Source organism: Aquarana catesbeiana, linkage group LG05, assembly GCF_042186555.1.
Source record: "Aquarana catesbeiana isolate 2022-GZ linkage group LG05, ASM4218655v1, whole genome shotgun sequence".
Classification (NCBI taxonomy): domain Eukaryota; kingdom Metazoa; phylum Chordata; class Amphibia; order Anura; family Ranidae; genus Aquarana; species Aquarana catesbeiana.
In genome coordinates, this window is record NC_133328.1 from 635,407,175 (window position 1) to 635,423,391 (window position 16,217).

A 16,217-nucleotide genomic window follows, 5' to 3' on the forward strand; every position below is an offset into this window, starting at 1 on the left:
TTTTTGTTTTTAGGACACCTGAAACAATTGTCCATCTTGAAAGTGGATCAGAACCGTCTGACCCAGCTGACCGAGTCCATCGGAGACTGTGAAAATATGAGCGAGATTATTCTTACTGAGAACCTGCTGACGGTAATCTGGTGCCCCCATTACTAATCAAGAACTCTAGAATAAATCAATAGGATGTAACAAAGACTTGTCAGGGGTTGAGTCATGTCGGTGGCTTTTCTGGCTTCCTTCAAATACTAGTTGTCTGGCTAACTTGTGACATTTAATACTTTCTATGCACTGACCTGGGATAAGCATGCAGAAAGTCCGAACTTCTGATCTGCATACTTGTACTGGATCAGACAGTCCTTTGGCTGCTGGATCACCATGACCGCAAGGCAACTAACAATAGAAGCCTACATCATATTCTCCAGATGGGGTTTGGTTAAAGGAAATATTCTCCTTTTAACATAAAAATAAGACATATTTTTTGCAGGTAAAAAAAATGTGCATTTATTACTTTTTGTTTCAGGAGCCTGGAAAGCATTGCACCAGCGATCAGCAGATGCCATGCGGGTCTCCTGCAGACTGTCAGTGTAAGCTGTCTGCTAGACATCAAAGAAATTCTGGACAGCCGCATTCCAAAAGTATTTGCCTTTTATTCAATAAGGTGTCATCCAAAATACAAGTCACAGCAAAGTGGAACAAAGCTTACGCGTTTCGCACTACAAGGAGTGCTTAGTCATAGCTGAGCTTAGCTATGACTAAGCACTCCTTGTAGTGCGAAACGCGTAAGATTTGTTCCACTTTGCTGTGACCTGTATTTTGGATGACACCTTATTGAATAAAGGCAAATATTTTTGGAGAGCGGATGTCTAGAATTTCTTTGATGTCGAACTGCCATAGCATTGCCAGCACCTGGACTTCTAGACTGAAGGAGATGCTTTTATTTACCTTGATCTGACCCACCTGAAGCGGTGATACTCTCCCTCTACTTGGATTCCTGGACAGTGTAAGCTGTCTGCCTCGTACATCATATGGGCAGGCGGTTTCACATGGATAGGAAGGATCGATGAACTACCACAGCGTTCAACAATGTGGTGGTAGTTCATTGAGAACTTCAGAAAGGGATCTGTGAATCAATCAACCGCACTGTCTTTGAATTGTGGCGGAGAGTACGGGGATAAAATCACCGACTCGCTGCCAAAAGGGGTCTAATGCTAAACCTGTTACATCCTAAATATGGGTGTAACATGTTCAGAAAGGTTCATGAATACATATTTTACCATGCATCACCACAGTGTGGTACTGTGGATACTGGAAAATATAATATGTGCCGCATCCTGATTTAATTGAGTCTAGACTAGAGAACATAGAAATTTGGACTTTGTTACCCCTACAGTACACACATTTAGATAAATATAATATCTTTAATGCACCTCAAAGGCCAGGGTGGTTCTGGGTGAGTGCACATGACTGTGGATGCACAGAAATGTTTACATTCCTCAAGTTAGCCAACACTCCATAAGCTGAACAGCAATACTTTAGTTCAGTGCTATGTGTCAGAAAAAACACACGTTTTTGAAGTCCTATTTTCCGTGTCACCTTGAGCAAGAGGTTCTACGTGACTGAAATCTCAGATTTATTTTTCCTCAGTCAGCTTCAAGGATGGCACGTGAGCCGGTGAGGCTACCCCCATAAGAGGAGAAAACACTTCAAGCTAGAAGTCTTTAAATAGGATCCCACGGGACATCTCCTCAGTTATCTTGTTCTTGTTTGATCAGACAGGTTAATTTCTGGAACTCTGGCAGGGTGGTGGGAGACCACTTTCTAAGTGCTATCCTGTTTGCCTTTTGTGAAGTTACTGACCTCCCATGGACTCCCATCAGACCGGTATGGTTGACCTGGGGCTTATTCCACCTTCTGTGCCTGATGAGGGCTTGTACTCTGGAGGAAGGTGCCGTTCCTCTGGTGGAAGTCCCGGAACCTCCGTGTGTTGTGGTTCTTGCTTTAGGAAGTGTGGGTGAGTCCCCCACTGTGTCACTTCTGCTTAACTGGTTGATGGGCTTTCCTCAGTTGGAGCGACATTACATCTATGCCCCACAGCTTCTGGACGAGGAGTTGTGCAATGCACTAGAGGTGGGGTCTGGATGGCACCCAGATGGGTCATTGCACGACGTGGCCGTTGAGCCTCTAATCTGTCTCCTCCAATGTGCTATCTGCATGAAGGATGCTACGGCATCAGTGATGGTTGGGTCAGGCACCATTGATGCTAACACTGTTCAGGAACGTTGTTTGGGGCTGGGTTCCTCCTTAATTGGGAGCCTTTTTCTGAGCACCTTCTTTCCTCATCTGAGGCCTCGTAGGGGACATTGGTTCACCAGAGCCCATTGCTCCCTGGTAGCAGTGTCTACTGTCTCTGTTTTATGGAACTTCCCCATTTGTTTTTTCAGATGAAGGCCCTTGACAAATTGATTGCCAACATGTAAAGTTTTTTGGGGTTTTTTTTGTATGTTTGTCCATTGCACCTTTTAATCCTTTCTATCCCTTTTGGCAGATTTGTAAAAATAAATAAATAAGTAAAAACACACCACCTCCGCCTGCTTCTTCCTCTTCCATTGCTCCCTCTAACACTCTCGCAGGATATAGAGGATTCTCTGACCCAGATTCTCATCCAAAGTCTTTTGTCATTTTGACATTCATCTTCATCCAGAGGCTCTAGAGTACTACCAGATGTAAATTATTGCTGGAAGAAGTGGATGACCTTCCTAAAGGATTTTTGCTCAACTTGGAATATTTAAGTAGAAAACGCTGAGCATGATGAGATGTATATAGGGCTGCAAGAAAAGAAACAGTTTTTTTTTTTCTATCTGATATTCCTCTAAGAATGGAAAGATCTAGATAAAAGAAAAGATCTTTCCCAAATGTCTAAAACACGGACTTAAAGCGGACCTTCGGTCATTTTTTCAACTTTCCATCTATTAAATCTTCTGCCCTTATTGTTTTATTTTTGGATAGTAAGACATTTTTTTTTTTTCTGCCAGTAAATCCCTTATACAGCCCACTTCCTGTTTCTTGTCTGGTCGTTAGCCTAGGTATATGACATCATGCACAGCGCTCTCTCTCTCTCACTCTTGTGAGAGTTTGCCTGGAAGGGAGGGGGCATGAGTCATAAGAGGGCCAATGAAAGCTGCAGAGCTGGAGGTGTGCCTCCTGGTGTGTCTTTGTAAATCCAGGAAGTGAACAGGCAGCAGCTTCAGCTGCCCACAAGTAAAATGGCTGCGGCCTTCATGCATTCTTTGCACTAAAGTGGAGTTCCACCCAAAAATGGAACTTGCGCTTTAAGTGAAGGTGACCCCCTGGCATGCCACATTTGGCATGTCATTTTTTTGGGGGGGTGGGGGTAGCGGAAAACCTCTTTTCAGGATTTCAGCTCCCACTTCCTCCCAGGGCTCCGCGGTTCCGGAAGTCAGTTCACCTCTCCCCTCCCTCTCGGCAATCATCAGGGACACGTCACAGGTCCCAGATGATTGCCCGGCCAGTCACAGCACGCCGCTCGTGCATGCACAGTGCGTGCCCGACTGAAGCCACAGCCGGGCGCCCACAGCGACAATGCCGGTGCCGCAGAGAGGAGGGGGAGACTAGCGGGGCTTCGTTCCCTCGCATCGCTGGACCCTGGGCCAGGTAAGTGTCTGATTTATTAAAAGTCAGCAGCTGCAGTATTTGTAGCTGCTGACTTTTTTTTTTAAGCGGAACTCCACTTTAAAGTAAAAAACCTTTTGTGTGCACTGTGCAGCAGCCCCCCCCACCCCCCAAATACTCACCTGAGCTTTCTCTCGATCCAGCAACGTGCACAAGAGCATCAGCTCCTGCTGCTGTCAATCACAGGCAGAGTCAATGAGGAGAGAGAGAGGGGGCGGGGCCGAGCCGCGACTCCGTATCTGAATGGATATGCAGATCAGTGGCTCAGGAACGCGCCTGCTTGGGTGCCCCCATAGCAAACTGCGTGCTCTGAGGAGTCGGGAGCGCCAGTGGGGGACCCAAGAAAAGGGGGATCGGAGCTGCTCTGTTTAAAAACAACTGCACAGAGCAGTTAAGTATTACATGTTTGGTATTAAAAAAAATGCCTTTAATATCACTTTAAAGTAAGAGCGCTCATAGTGCTATATACTGCATTTAAAATTTTTTTTTTTAATAAAAGTTTTAGAATTACAGAGTAAACCGCTTTGACAAGCAAATCGATTCCAATGAGCACTAGTTTGTTTTCTCTCTTGCTGGAGATTTGCAATTTTACTGTAAAATGATTTTTTGTTTTTAATCCTTCCCAGTATCTGCCCAAGTCTATGGGGAATCTCACCAAGCTGACCAATCTGAATGTGGACCGCAATCGGCTGAACTCTCTGCCCAGTGAGATCGGAGGCTGTTCCAGTCTAAACATGCTGTGCCTGCGTGATAACCAGCTGACCTCTCTCCCGCCAGAGCTGGCCAATGCCACGGAACTGCACGTGTTGGACGTGGCGGGCAACAGGTACCAATGTCACATATGGGCGTTTATATTTATTGTCAGGGCTGGTCTCATTACATGTCATTTGAAGAAAGATTCTGGGTTGCATATTTTATTTTTTAACATGTGTTTGTCCCACAACTGTAATATGGGCCTTGTCATTGCTGATAAGTAGGGTGCCTGTCTGGTCATAGAAGACAGGACAGCAACGGGAAAAAAAAGAAGAAAATAAGCATTTTACACAATTATTTTAGCAATTTAATCTCCATCGTTTCTCCCAAGCTGTGAAAACTGAACTAAATATGTAAGTAGGTCACTTGTGTTCTGTTTCTGGAGGGCAGAGCCGACATCTGCCCATATTGCTGACTACACCGGGCGTATTGCCTCTCTGCCGTATATATCTCACATAGAGCTGCCTACTTGGTAAGTGTAAGCGCTGGAGTCCATACATAATTGTAAACTCTGCCGATTTATGTATTGGCTCCTGCGTTTACTTTTTTGAGTACTGTGACGGACCCCCACTACTCAAGATGAGTCTGCCTGCCGTAAATGCTTCCTCTGTCCGGCACCACACAATCCAAGATCCCACAGAGCACCCAGTCATTAGCCGTAACTCAATGTAGGGTGAAAACAACAGACTGTTTATTGAAAGACAGGTACAAACGGATATTCACTCAGGGGCAATGCCCCCTCCCTTGGATTCAGGGCGGGGTAAACTGTCCAATCAGCAATAAGGAACACGCAGCTATTCAACAGTTGAACAATAGACCACCTTATCAGCAGGGAGGGCTGTTGGAGGAATCCTCCCCTCTCTGCCATGCCCCCAGTTTACATGCCAGGAACACCAATACAAACATCCATCCCATAATACACTTCTAGAGCAGACAGACACAACAGAACAATGGGACACAGCCACACCCCAAACGATCCCAGAAAAGAGTTCACAACAACATGAGACAACACACAATATATACATATATACAACATTCCAGTGTGGCTGTACAGCGAGTCCGACTGGCACAGATCAGACTGGGGTTCTCGGTCACTCTGTGCTCCTAATGGACACGGGATGGTTTACACATAGGAGGGGCCGGGGGAGCTGGACATGTAGTTTCCAGAGCTCTATAAGGTAAGCTGGGTTCCACAAGCCCCCCCCCCCAAAGTGACTCCCCTCACAAGTATTAAGTGGACGGAGCTGACAGGAACCCAGCTGGGAGACCGACACCATGCTGCATGATAATAGTAGGGGGGTAGAGCTAAGCTCATGTTTGGGGAAACTGTAACCCCCCCCCCCCCCCTTACCTTTTTTAATTTTAAATGGAATAAGGAATAGTTAAAGTGTTACTAAACCCACAACAGTAAAATCAGTCTGTTTATGCAGTAAAGCATGTTTTATACTCACTGCGGAACCTAAGGGGTTAATCCTTTGCATTGTGTAAAAAGGCTGTTTGATCCTGTCTTTTCTGATCCTCCCCTTCTTCCACTGGCCCCAATCCATCTCCTGATAGAACAGAGCATTGGGGGCACTCTGCACATGCTCAGTTTGTTGTGTATTGCTAGATAGTTTTTTTTTTTTTTTCTCGGGAGGGTACATATGATCAGCGCAGGGCCAATCAGCACAGTCCAGACATAGGGTCAGGGGGTCATGCAGCCTCATAGGACAGTCGGAGTAAAATGAAACGCCTGTGTGAAAGGGCCCTTAAATGGCTTTTCATTGTGCACCATTACAACCTTCTAGCTGCCAGCGTCCTAACAACCAATGATGTCATCAGTTAATAAGGAGGACATCGGGCCTCTGCACAACATCCTTGTTTGTCCCTCTCTATCAGCACTGAGATCTCATTAGCTGAGTGAGGGAGAGAATCTAAGGGAGAAGAAACACTCTAATGTAGGGTACACACTATAAGAAAATCGGGACAACAATTTCGTTTTTTTTCAGAATTTCGAATTCTCGTACGACAAAGGCTTTTTTTTTTTGTTTATAGTTTCTGATCATGCGCAGTCTTTCTTTTCTGATTTTTCTTGTACGAAAATCGTACGAAAACGGTACACATTAAACGAAAGTTGTTTATTTTGTTCCCATACGAGAAAAATTTTGGCGTTTTTCCCTTCGGAAAGTTTTTGTACGAAAAGTCGGAATCGGCGGTTGAAAGTTGTGTACACACCTATATACGAAAATCGTACGCGAGTTCATTGGACGAAAATTCTCGCCCGATATTTTTTTTATCGTGTGTACGAGTCTTTAGACGGTATTCACTGGAACAGGTGTTCCCATTGGATGATATCCCCTCTACTCTGTGGTGATGACAGCTGTAGAATTTTGGATTTACAGTTAGTGATATAAGTTTTACATTTTAGACACAGGTGAGAATAATGAATCCATGGATGATATTCCACCTGGTACAGCAGGACCTGGTTCTGATTGGTGGCTGAAAATTGACTCCATTTCTTAGTAGTAACACTTTGGGGTTTATTTACTAAAGGCAAATCCACTGTGCGCTTGGAAGTGCAGTCGCTGTAGATCTGAGGGGGACATGCAAGGAGAATAAAAAAAACAGTATTTTTGCTTGCACATGATTGGATGATGGAAATCGGCAGAGCTTCCCCTCATTTCGGGTCTTCCCCCTCATTTCGGGTCTTCCCCCTCATTTCGGGTCTTCCCCTCATTTCGGATCTTCCCCCTCACTTCGGATCTTCCCCCTCACTTCGGATCTTCCCCCTCACTTCGGATCTTCCCCCTCATTTCGGGTCTTCCCCCTCATTTCGGGTCTTCCCCCTCATTTCGGGTCTTCCCCTCATTTCGGATCTTCCCCCTCACTTCGGATCTTCCCCCTCACTTCGGATCTTCCCCCTCACTTCGGATCTTCCCCCTCATTTCGGATCTTCCCCCTCATTTCGGATCTTCCCCCTCATTTCGGATCTTCCGCCTTATTTCGGATCTTCCCCCTCATTTCGGATCTTCCCCTCATTTCGGATCTTCCCCCTCATTTCGGATCTTCCCCCTCATTTCGGATCTTCCCCCTCATTTCGGATCTTCCCCCTCACTTCGGGTCTTCCCCCCTCATTTCGGGTCTTCCCCCCTCATTTCCGATCTTCCCCCCTCATTTCCGATCTTCCCCCCTCATTTCCGATCTTCCCCCCTCATTTGTGATCTCCCCCCCTCATTTGCGATCTCCCCCCCCCTCTCCGATCTTCCCTCCTCATTTCCGATCTTCCCCCCTCATTTCCGATCTTCCCCCCTCATTTCCGATCTCCCCCCCTCATTTCCGATTCCCCCCCCCCTCATTTCCGATCTTCCCCCCTCATTTCCGATCTCCCCCCCCTCATTTCCGATCTCCCCCCCCTCATTTCCGATCTCCCCCCCCCTCATTTCCGATCTCCCCCCCCTCATTTCCGATCTCCCCCCCCTCATTTCCGATCTCCCCCCCCCTCATTTCCGATCTCCCCCCCCTCATTTCCGATCTCCCCCCCCCCCCCCTCATTTCCGATCTCCCCCCCTCATTTCCGATCTCCCCCCCTCATTTCCGATCTCCCCCCCCCCTCATTTCCGATCTCCCCCCCCCTCATTACCGATCTTCCCCCCTCATTTCCGATCTTCCCCCCTCATTTCCGATCTTCCCCTCAGATCTACAGCAACTGCACCCCCAAGTGGAATCGCCTTCAGTAAATCAACCCCTTTGATACATAAGGCCCAATACGTCTCTCTCTGTTCCCTAAGAAACATGAGGTAGTGACTAGGAACAAAGGGGTTATTTAAAGCCCCATCCTTTATATTACTTATTACTCATCAATTTATTTTTTGTGTGTACAGAAGCAGTATTGTCTTGTGGGACAGATGCTCTTATTGTTTTATCTCTAATTGTGTTGTTAGTATTCGAATCTGTCTTGATGTAATGTTTATAGCGTCCTTCCTGTTCTTATTACCAGGTTGCTGAACTTGCCCTTTGCGCTGACCAACCTCAATTTGAAAGCTCTCTGGTTGGCTGAGAATCAGTCCCAGCCAATGCTGAAATTTCAGACTGAAGATGATGAGAAAACTGGATCCAAAGTGCTCACCTGCTACCTTCTGCCTCAGCAGCCGCCTCCGAGCATCGGTACTGCAAAGAGCTCTTCCTGCTTTTCATTCCTTCTGTCATTTTAAAGCATTGATCTATCTTACTCGACAAGGGTTCCCTAAAAGAGAAGTTTGGCTTTTTATTTATTTATTTTTTCTTCAAGAATCATACTTACCTAGGTGTATGCAGCATCCTGTCCCCCCGCTGGCTCTAAAATTGTGAGAACTGAACGATCAAAGACCGCTGATCGCTCGGTTCCCAGAGCTCCGTGAGCAGAGAGCTGTTGACTGTCAGCCACCGGCTTTCTGCTCTAACCCCCCCCCACTGGAGTGCTGAGCTATGGAGGGGGCGGGAGCGGCTGGCTCAGTTTTCCAGCGGCTCGCTGAGAGGCTGAGCCAGGTGCCGGTCCAGGGTTGTGGGCGGATCCTGACCATATTGTCGAGATCTTGCCCCCAGCCTGGACCGGTTCTGTGGCGTCAGCCAACAGCGGGCTTCAGCTATGAAAACGGGTCACAGGAGTGCAAAATGAATTGCCCCTCCTGTGATCCACAGGAGAAGTACAGTCAAACAAGCTCAGGCTGGGCTTCTCCTTTTTAAGCTATCAGCAGTTTTTGCTTCTTCAAAAATAATCTACGGACACAAATGATCTTTTTAGCTGAAAAGGGGGCATTCTTTCTTTAACTACCAGTCAAAAAAATCCATTCTTCATTGACCAGCAATATGAAGCCGGCCATAGATGGATTGAAATTTGTCCGGTTCAGCAGGGACTGGCCGAATTTTCGAAACCATATATGGGCAGGCTGGTTTTGCAGAAGCTGATCTCTTAACCAGCCAGTTAGAAAATTTTTTAGCTCAATCAGTGTCGCCGGCTATAGCCTGCGGTGTTAATGAGTGTATTCTGCCAGTGGGGAAGCCTCCCTGCTGTCAGAATACAATAGCTCTGCGGGACTCAACCCCAAATGTGTGGATGGGGGAGGGGCCCGCTGGTTGAACGACCGAAAACCATTCTTGTATGGTCTGCCTCAGGTGCCTCTTTTTCCACTGACTGATAAAAGCGGGCAGTTCTTCACTGATCATCACCAAATGAGAGGATACCACAATTTCCTTTGTCTGTATTTACTTTCTACCCTTTGATATTCATTTCATTGTTATTACTAAAAATAGCTTTGTGCTATAGAGCAGCACTAGGTATCAAATATGCAAAGGAAATTGGTATTTTTTTTTTTTTTTTGGTTCTCTGTTTTTACCTGTTATTATATTGGGATTGTGTTTTTTTTTTTTTTTTTTTTTTTTATTATTATTTTTGAAGCAACAAGCAAGGTTAGTCTTGAAGCACTTAATGCACTGCATGCCTCCATTGCCTGGTTGTGGTTGGGAACTGCCATTATGTTGGACTAGTGGGCCAGTGCTTCCTTCATTGGCTTACTGTGCCCAGCTTCCCTTCTGTTGTGGTAACATTTTCATTTGCATCAGGGTTTTATATTATCATCGATTTAAAGCTAATCATCAAAGGAAATTCTGGACAGCCGCCCTCCAAAAGAATTTTTTATGCCTTTATTCAATAAAGTGTCATCCAAAATACAGGTCACAACAAAGTGGAACAAAGCTTACGCGTTTCGCACTACAGAGAGTGCTTAGTCATAGCTGTGACTAAGCGCACTCTGGAGTGCGAAACGCGTAAGCTTTGTTCCACTTTGCTGTGACCTGTATTTTGGATGACACTTTATTGAATAAAGGCATATAAAATTCTTTTGGAGGGCGGCTGTCCAGAATTTCCTTTGATGATTTGCTGCTACAGCACTGCCAGCACCTGGACTTCTGGACTGGAGAAGATGCATTTTACTTTGGTCTGACCCATCTGGAGCGGTGATACTCTCTCTCTATCATCGATTAAAGGCAAGAAAGGGAATAGCCAGGCAATTCCTAGTGCAGCATTATTTTATTGAGATAAGCAACTACTGACAATATAAATTGCACCCACATAGCGCTCGGTGGGTGAGGGCTTGCCATGTCCTGCCTGGGAACAGAAACTGCCAGTATGTCCCTATGATGTGTGAGCCAGGAGTGGGGAGCTGAAGCCTTGAGGAACCTCGGGTAGACGCCGGCTGGGTTACTCGGCATGAAGGTGTTCCGGAGCTGTAAACCTGGGAGCCGCCTATCACTGTGTTCGGCCAATCAGAACGCGTTTCGAAAGCAAGTCCACTCCTCCTTCATCAGTTCTGGTTTGCTGGCCATGTGAAAAGCTAAAATGTTGCATAATTTGCTTATGTTGTCTGTAACTTTAAGCCCCCCCCCCTTCTACTTACCTGAGCCAGAGCCCGGAGGTGTGCCACAATACGAAGTGGCTTCCTATGGTGGCACACCGAGAAGAGAAGTCATCAGGAGTGCTGGCAGAGGACACCAGAAGAGGAGGATCAAGGCTGCTCTGTGCAAAATAATACAATTAAATTAAAGTAATAAAAAAAAATAAAAGTATTATATATTTGTTATTAAAAAAAAATTAATGTTTTAAGATCAGAAGCTTTTTTTCGGTTTCTCTTCTCTACACAGTGCTCAGGCACGGTTTTAGTAGGCCACGTCTGCTTTCTTTATCATGGAAGGGCAGAGGGATGCAGATTGTGATGACAAAGCCACAGTGTGCCAACATGTGTCCTCTCCTTTTTTTTTTTGTTTTTTTCACATGGACTTTAGAGAGATAAATGCCTTCATGACACTTATGTGATTTCAGAGAGCCCACTTCAAAACAGTATGGATGACAGCTGGATAGACGGAAACCTCAACCGCGTCAGCGTCATTCAGTTCCAGGAGGATCCCCGAGCTGAAGATGAAGATGACGAGGCTGCAGCAGAGAGGAGGGTAAGAATGTTGCTGTTTATTGTTAAATGATATAATTTTGTGTCTTTCAGTCTCCATAATGATGTGATCCATAATACAATAAAGACGACACACAAATCATTAAAGCTCGTTTCACATGGTCTTCCGCTTGTATAAGAGCAGTGTGAACAGTAAGCTTCGACAAAGCATTTGCAGAGATTTCAGCAAGCTTTTAAAGTACCGTTTAACTCCAGTTTGTAAATGCTGAGCACTAATCCTGATCCGAATGGGAATGCGGATTGCCTCTTTAAACACGCTTGCTAGCAGGCTTCATCAGCTTTAAGAAATGTTAAAGCCTGCTAGCAGCTTGTTTAAAGTGGCAATCAGCTGTCCCATTAGGATCCGTGTTCAGCATTTACAAACTGGAGGTAAATGGTACTTTAAAAGCTTCAGCACACCTTTCTGTAATCTCTGCAAATGCTTTGTCATAGCTTGCAGTTCACACTGCTCTAATACAAGCTGAAGCCCATGTGAAACAGACTTTAGGGCTCAAGTCAGTGTGATCACTTTATTATTTTATTTCAAAATATCTGTCACTTGAATTAGAAGACTACAGCTTTTGGGGTCCCCTCTGGATTGAGGCTGGGTTCACATCTATGCCAATTGGATGCAGATTTTTCCGCATTACAATTCTCATGACAGGAGATTTTGACCTGCGATATCTGAAGCCGGTACACATATCTCCATTGCGGCTGCTCAGCGGCTTGCACAGGAGCGCTGTACGTCTTTGGCTTCGTGTCAGAGACAAATTCAGGCGAAAATTCGTCCCTGGTTCGTCCCTGACCCAGAGAATAGGGACGCACCGCACCCCTGCTGGGAGCCGCATCCGTCGGCGGTGTGAACCCAGCCTTAAAGCGGAGTTCCACCCAAATTTTGAACAATATCTGTATGTATTCTCTTCCTTGCCTAGATGCTGACATGCCGTTTAAAAAAATTTAAATCGCCGTAATTACCTTTTATTTTTCTATTCTTCTTTGCACTTCCTGGTTCTCCTCCCGTGGGAGTAGGCGTGTTTCTAGCCTCTCCCAGACTCCTGGGAGCTAGTCTCAGGCTTCCCAGGATGCCACTGAGCATGTGCGGGAATGAGCGGTGAATGCTGGGAGCACAGCATTCACCACATCCAGGAAATAAATGCTTGTGGGCTTCAAATGCCCACAATGAAGATGGAAACCGCCTGCAGTGAATAATATAAGTTATTCTTTCCGACAAAATCTGACACAGGCAGACATATTACACACAATATGTGAGTATGTAATGCTGAGAAGAAAAGTTTGTGAATGAACTCAAAAAAAAAAAAACGATAAATAGGTGGACCCCCGCTTTAAGCCTAGGCTGACCTAGATCACATGGGTCCCGAATACCTTGAACACTGTGTGTTTAACCATTTGCTGACTGCATAATGCCATTCTAGGGACGGCAAAGTAGATCTCCTGTGCCGGATCACTTACGGAGTATGTGATTCGGCACTTCTGGGTAGGAGGCGCACGCGCCGCTAGCTGTGCTGTGATTAGACACAGCAAAAAGCTGATCAGTTGGTGCCAGCCAATGGATGACCGCCGGCACCCGCTGATTGGCGAGGAGACACAGGACATTACTCTGCATATGTAAACAATGCAGTGCTCCATCCCGTCAGCGTGGATGTGCTGGATTTTGTTTCCCTGCAAAGCACATCCCTTGATGATTAGTGAAAGCAGCACACTGTAAACACAAAAACAGTGGCTAGGCACACAGTTAACCCTTTGATCGCCCTAGATGTTAACCCCTTTCCTAACCAGTGTCATCAGTACAGTGACAGTGCATTTTCTTTAGCGCTGATCACTGTATTAGTGTCGCTTGTTATCACAAAGTGTCGGATAGTGTCTGCCTGCGATACTATCACAGTCCCACTGTTCACCACCATTACTAGTATTAAATAAAAAAAGTGTGTGTGTGTGTGTATATATCTATCTATCCATAGATATGGATATAGATAAAAAAAAAAAAAAAAAAAATATATATATATATATATATATATATATATATATATATATATATATATATATATAGAGAGAGAGAGAGAGAGAGAGAGAGAGAGAGAGAGAGAGAGAGAGAGAGAGAGAGAGAGAGAGAGAGAGAGAGAGAGAGAGATATATAATAGTTTGTAGATGCTAGAACATTTGCGTAAAATAATAAATATACTCTTGGGATTGTTTTGGTTTTTTTTTTTGTTTTTTTTTTTACCAAAGATATGTAGCAGAATACATATTGGCCTAAACTGATGAAGAAATTTAGATTTTTTTAATTTTTTATTATTGGATATGTTATAGCCGAAAGTAAAAAATATTGTTTGTTTTTCAGACTTATTTTGCTTATAGCACCAAAAAAACCCCCCAAAAAAACAGTGATCAAATGCCACCAAAAGAAAGCTCTATTTGTTGGGGGGGGGGGGGGGGATCAATTTTGTGTACAGGGTTGCATGACTGCGCAGTTCTCCGTTAAAATAATGCAGTGGCAAAAAAAATGGTACCCAAACAATGTTTTTAAAACATTAGTGAATAACTGCACTTGAAAACAAAGTGCACTCATCCTTTTTCCTCCTTTTCCCTAACCCTCCTCCTCCTCCGCAGATGTAAACCTGCTTCAGTCCAGCAGCTGTGATTCTCTTGTTTACATCCAGCGGTGCAAGTGTTCACTCTCCTGGCCACGTTTGCACATTAGTGCCCCCCCATAGACTGCCATAGGGCTGTGCCCCAAGCCAGAGACAGAGGCGGTCCCATAGAAGTCTGTTGGACTGTAACACATGGCTAGGACAGTAAAGACTTAAACCACTAGATGTAAACAAACAGCAGAAGGGTGGCTGTTGGAGCGAGGTAAGTACGAATCTATAGAAGGGGAGACAGTGGGTTAGGTCAGGGGAGAAAAGTGCAACTTGTTTTAAAGTGCACTTCACCATGAATGTACAAGCTGAAACTTAACACATCTGTATCAGAAAAATAAATAAAATGTCTGTAGCTGCATTTCTTCCTGTATTATTTGTACATGCTGGAGATTGGCTGCTCACATTCACAGCGTTGGTCTTTGTGACGGCTTTTTTTCAGGGTCTGCAGAGAAGGGCCACGCCTCACCCTAGTGAACTAAAGGTGATGAAGAAGGGGATCGAGGATCGCAGGAATGAGCATTTCACCACCAAGCCAGATGCAGCATCCCCCAGCGATGAGGTAACTGAAGGAACATTTTATCTGTTCAGATATTCTAGCACACTTGTAAGAGGGATCAAGCCGCTATGATTAATCTTACGGTGCAGGGAATCGCCAGGCTGAAAGAAATGATATCTGAATGATGCCAGTAGCTGCACCCATTATTCAGATATCCCCACTAAAGCCCAGGACGTCATATGACGTACTACGGTATGGAAGGGGTTAAATAAGGTAAGGTAATAAAAAGAAAGGGTTTGATTTTTAAAATGTCCCCAGCATGTTGATTGGAGGAGAGGGGTATGGAAAATATGAGCAGATTTGACTTAATTTTTAACTTTTTTTTATTTGCCCTATATATCTGCTTCTTAATAATAATTCTCAACTCCTTTAGTAAATTAACCTTAATATGTTAGCTTTGAAAACTTTTCCCATTTTTCTTAAAACTTTCTGTATACTGTAACTTCACTTTTTTATCCAGTAATGAACTTCTTAGTTTAAACCCTTTCTTTTTTAAACTTCGTATTTTCTTTTTTTCTAAAATACTGTTCCTTGCTCGATCTTATCTCTAAACCAGTTTTCCTTGACTATCTGTCTCCATTCTATATTCCTTCTTCTAATATTACTTCCTCCTTAAAGTGGTTGTAAACCATGGTTGTAATGAGCTAGTATGCTTTGCATACTAGCTCATTATGAATTACTTACCTGAGATGGAAGCTCCAGTAGTGGTCTACGTTCACCACTCCGGCGGCCGGCATCGCTCCCGGAGTTACTTCCGGGTATCGCGGGCTCCGGCGCTGTGATTGGCCGGAGCCGCGGTTACGTCACTTGCGCGGGAGCCGCCGGTAACGGCACAGGCTAACTGAAGCAACGGCACGTACCTGCCATTGCTTCAGTTTGCTTCAGTGCGCATGTGCCGATGACATCGGCATAATGCAAATACAGGGGATATCTCCTAAACCGTGCAGGTTTAGGAGATATCCTAGGTAGCTACAGGTAAGCCTAATTAATATAGGCTTACCTGTAGCAAAAAGTGGTTGTAAAGGATTTACAACCACTTGAATCCCTCTCTTCACAGGCTAGTATCTCATTTCCTTCCTGCTCCTTCCCTCAAGTATCTTCTCCTATTCGAAATATAAACGTTAGTGTGCTCGTTTCAACCCCCCACCCTATTAGAATTGGTGCATATAATAAACCTATAACATGATAAATAGATATACAACGCGGTGATAAAAGTTACACAATCAGTATAGTGAATATGTGTAAAATAATACACAAAAAAATGGGGATCGCATATCCCCTAAAAATAAATGGTGACAAGTGTATATGCAATAATAAATTGCCTACTAATCCTAATCAAGGTCTGTCCTGCAACAAAATGTCCATTCCAATGCCTTTTAAACTTGCTTGTTACTCCATTCAGATTCACAGTTAAATGATGATTCACATGTAAAAATAAGAGAAAACCCATCATTGCGCAATGATTAAAAAAAATAAGGGTCTGTACAATCAATATATTCCACTCACATTTAGATCGTAGCTAGAGCACTTGTGATACAATAGTCAGAGCTTAGACACCGCTCATACAGCAGCCGCTGTGCTAACGAACACTTGCGATGTTGT

The 16,217-nt window shown here is 44.6% G+C and overlaps 1 protein-coding gene across 18 annotated transcripts in view; it reads left to right on the top strand.

Moving 5' to 3' along the window:
• The window catches only part of SCRIB (scribble planar cell polarity protein), a 278,513-nt gene that overhangs the window by 103,085 nt on the left and 159,211 nt on the right, over positions 1-16,217 (top strand). For all 18 annotated transcript variants that reach the window (XM_073632382.1, XM_073632388.1, XM_073632384.1 and 15 more), the window contains exons 9-13: positions 14-132; positions 4,317-4,516; positions 8,420-8,586; positions 11,276-11,403; positions 14,499-14,618. In XM_073632382.1, the coding sequence (XP_073488483.1) occupies positions 14-132; positions 4,317-4,516; positions 8,420-8,586; positions 11,276-11,403; positions 14,499-14,618 (734 nt within the window). The remainder of the gene's footprint in view (positions 1-13; positions 133-4,316; positions 4,517-8,419; positions 8,587-11,275; positions 11,404-14,498; positions 14,619-16,217) is intronic.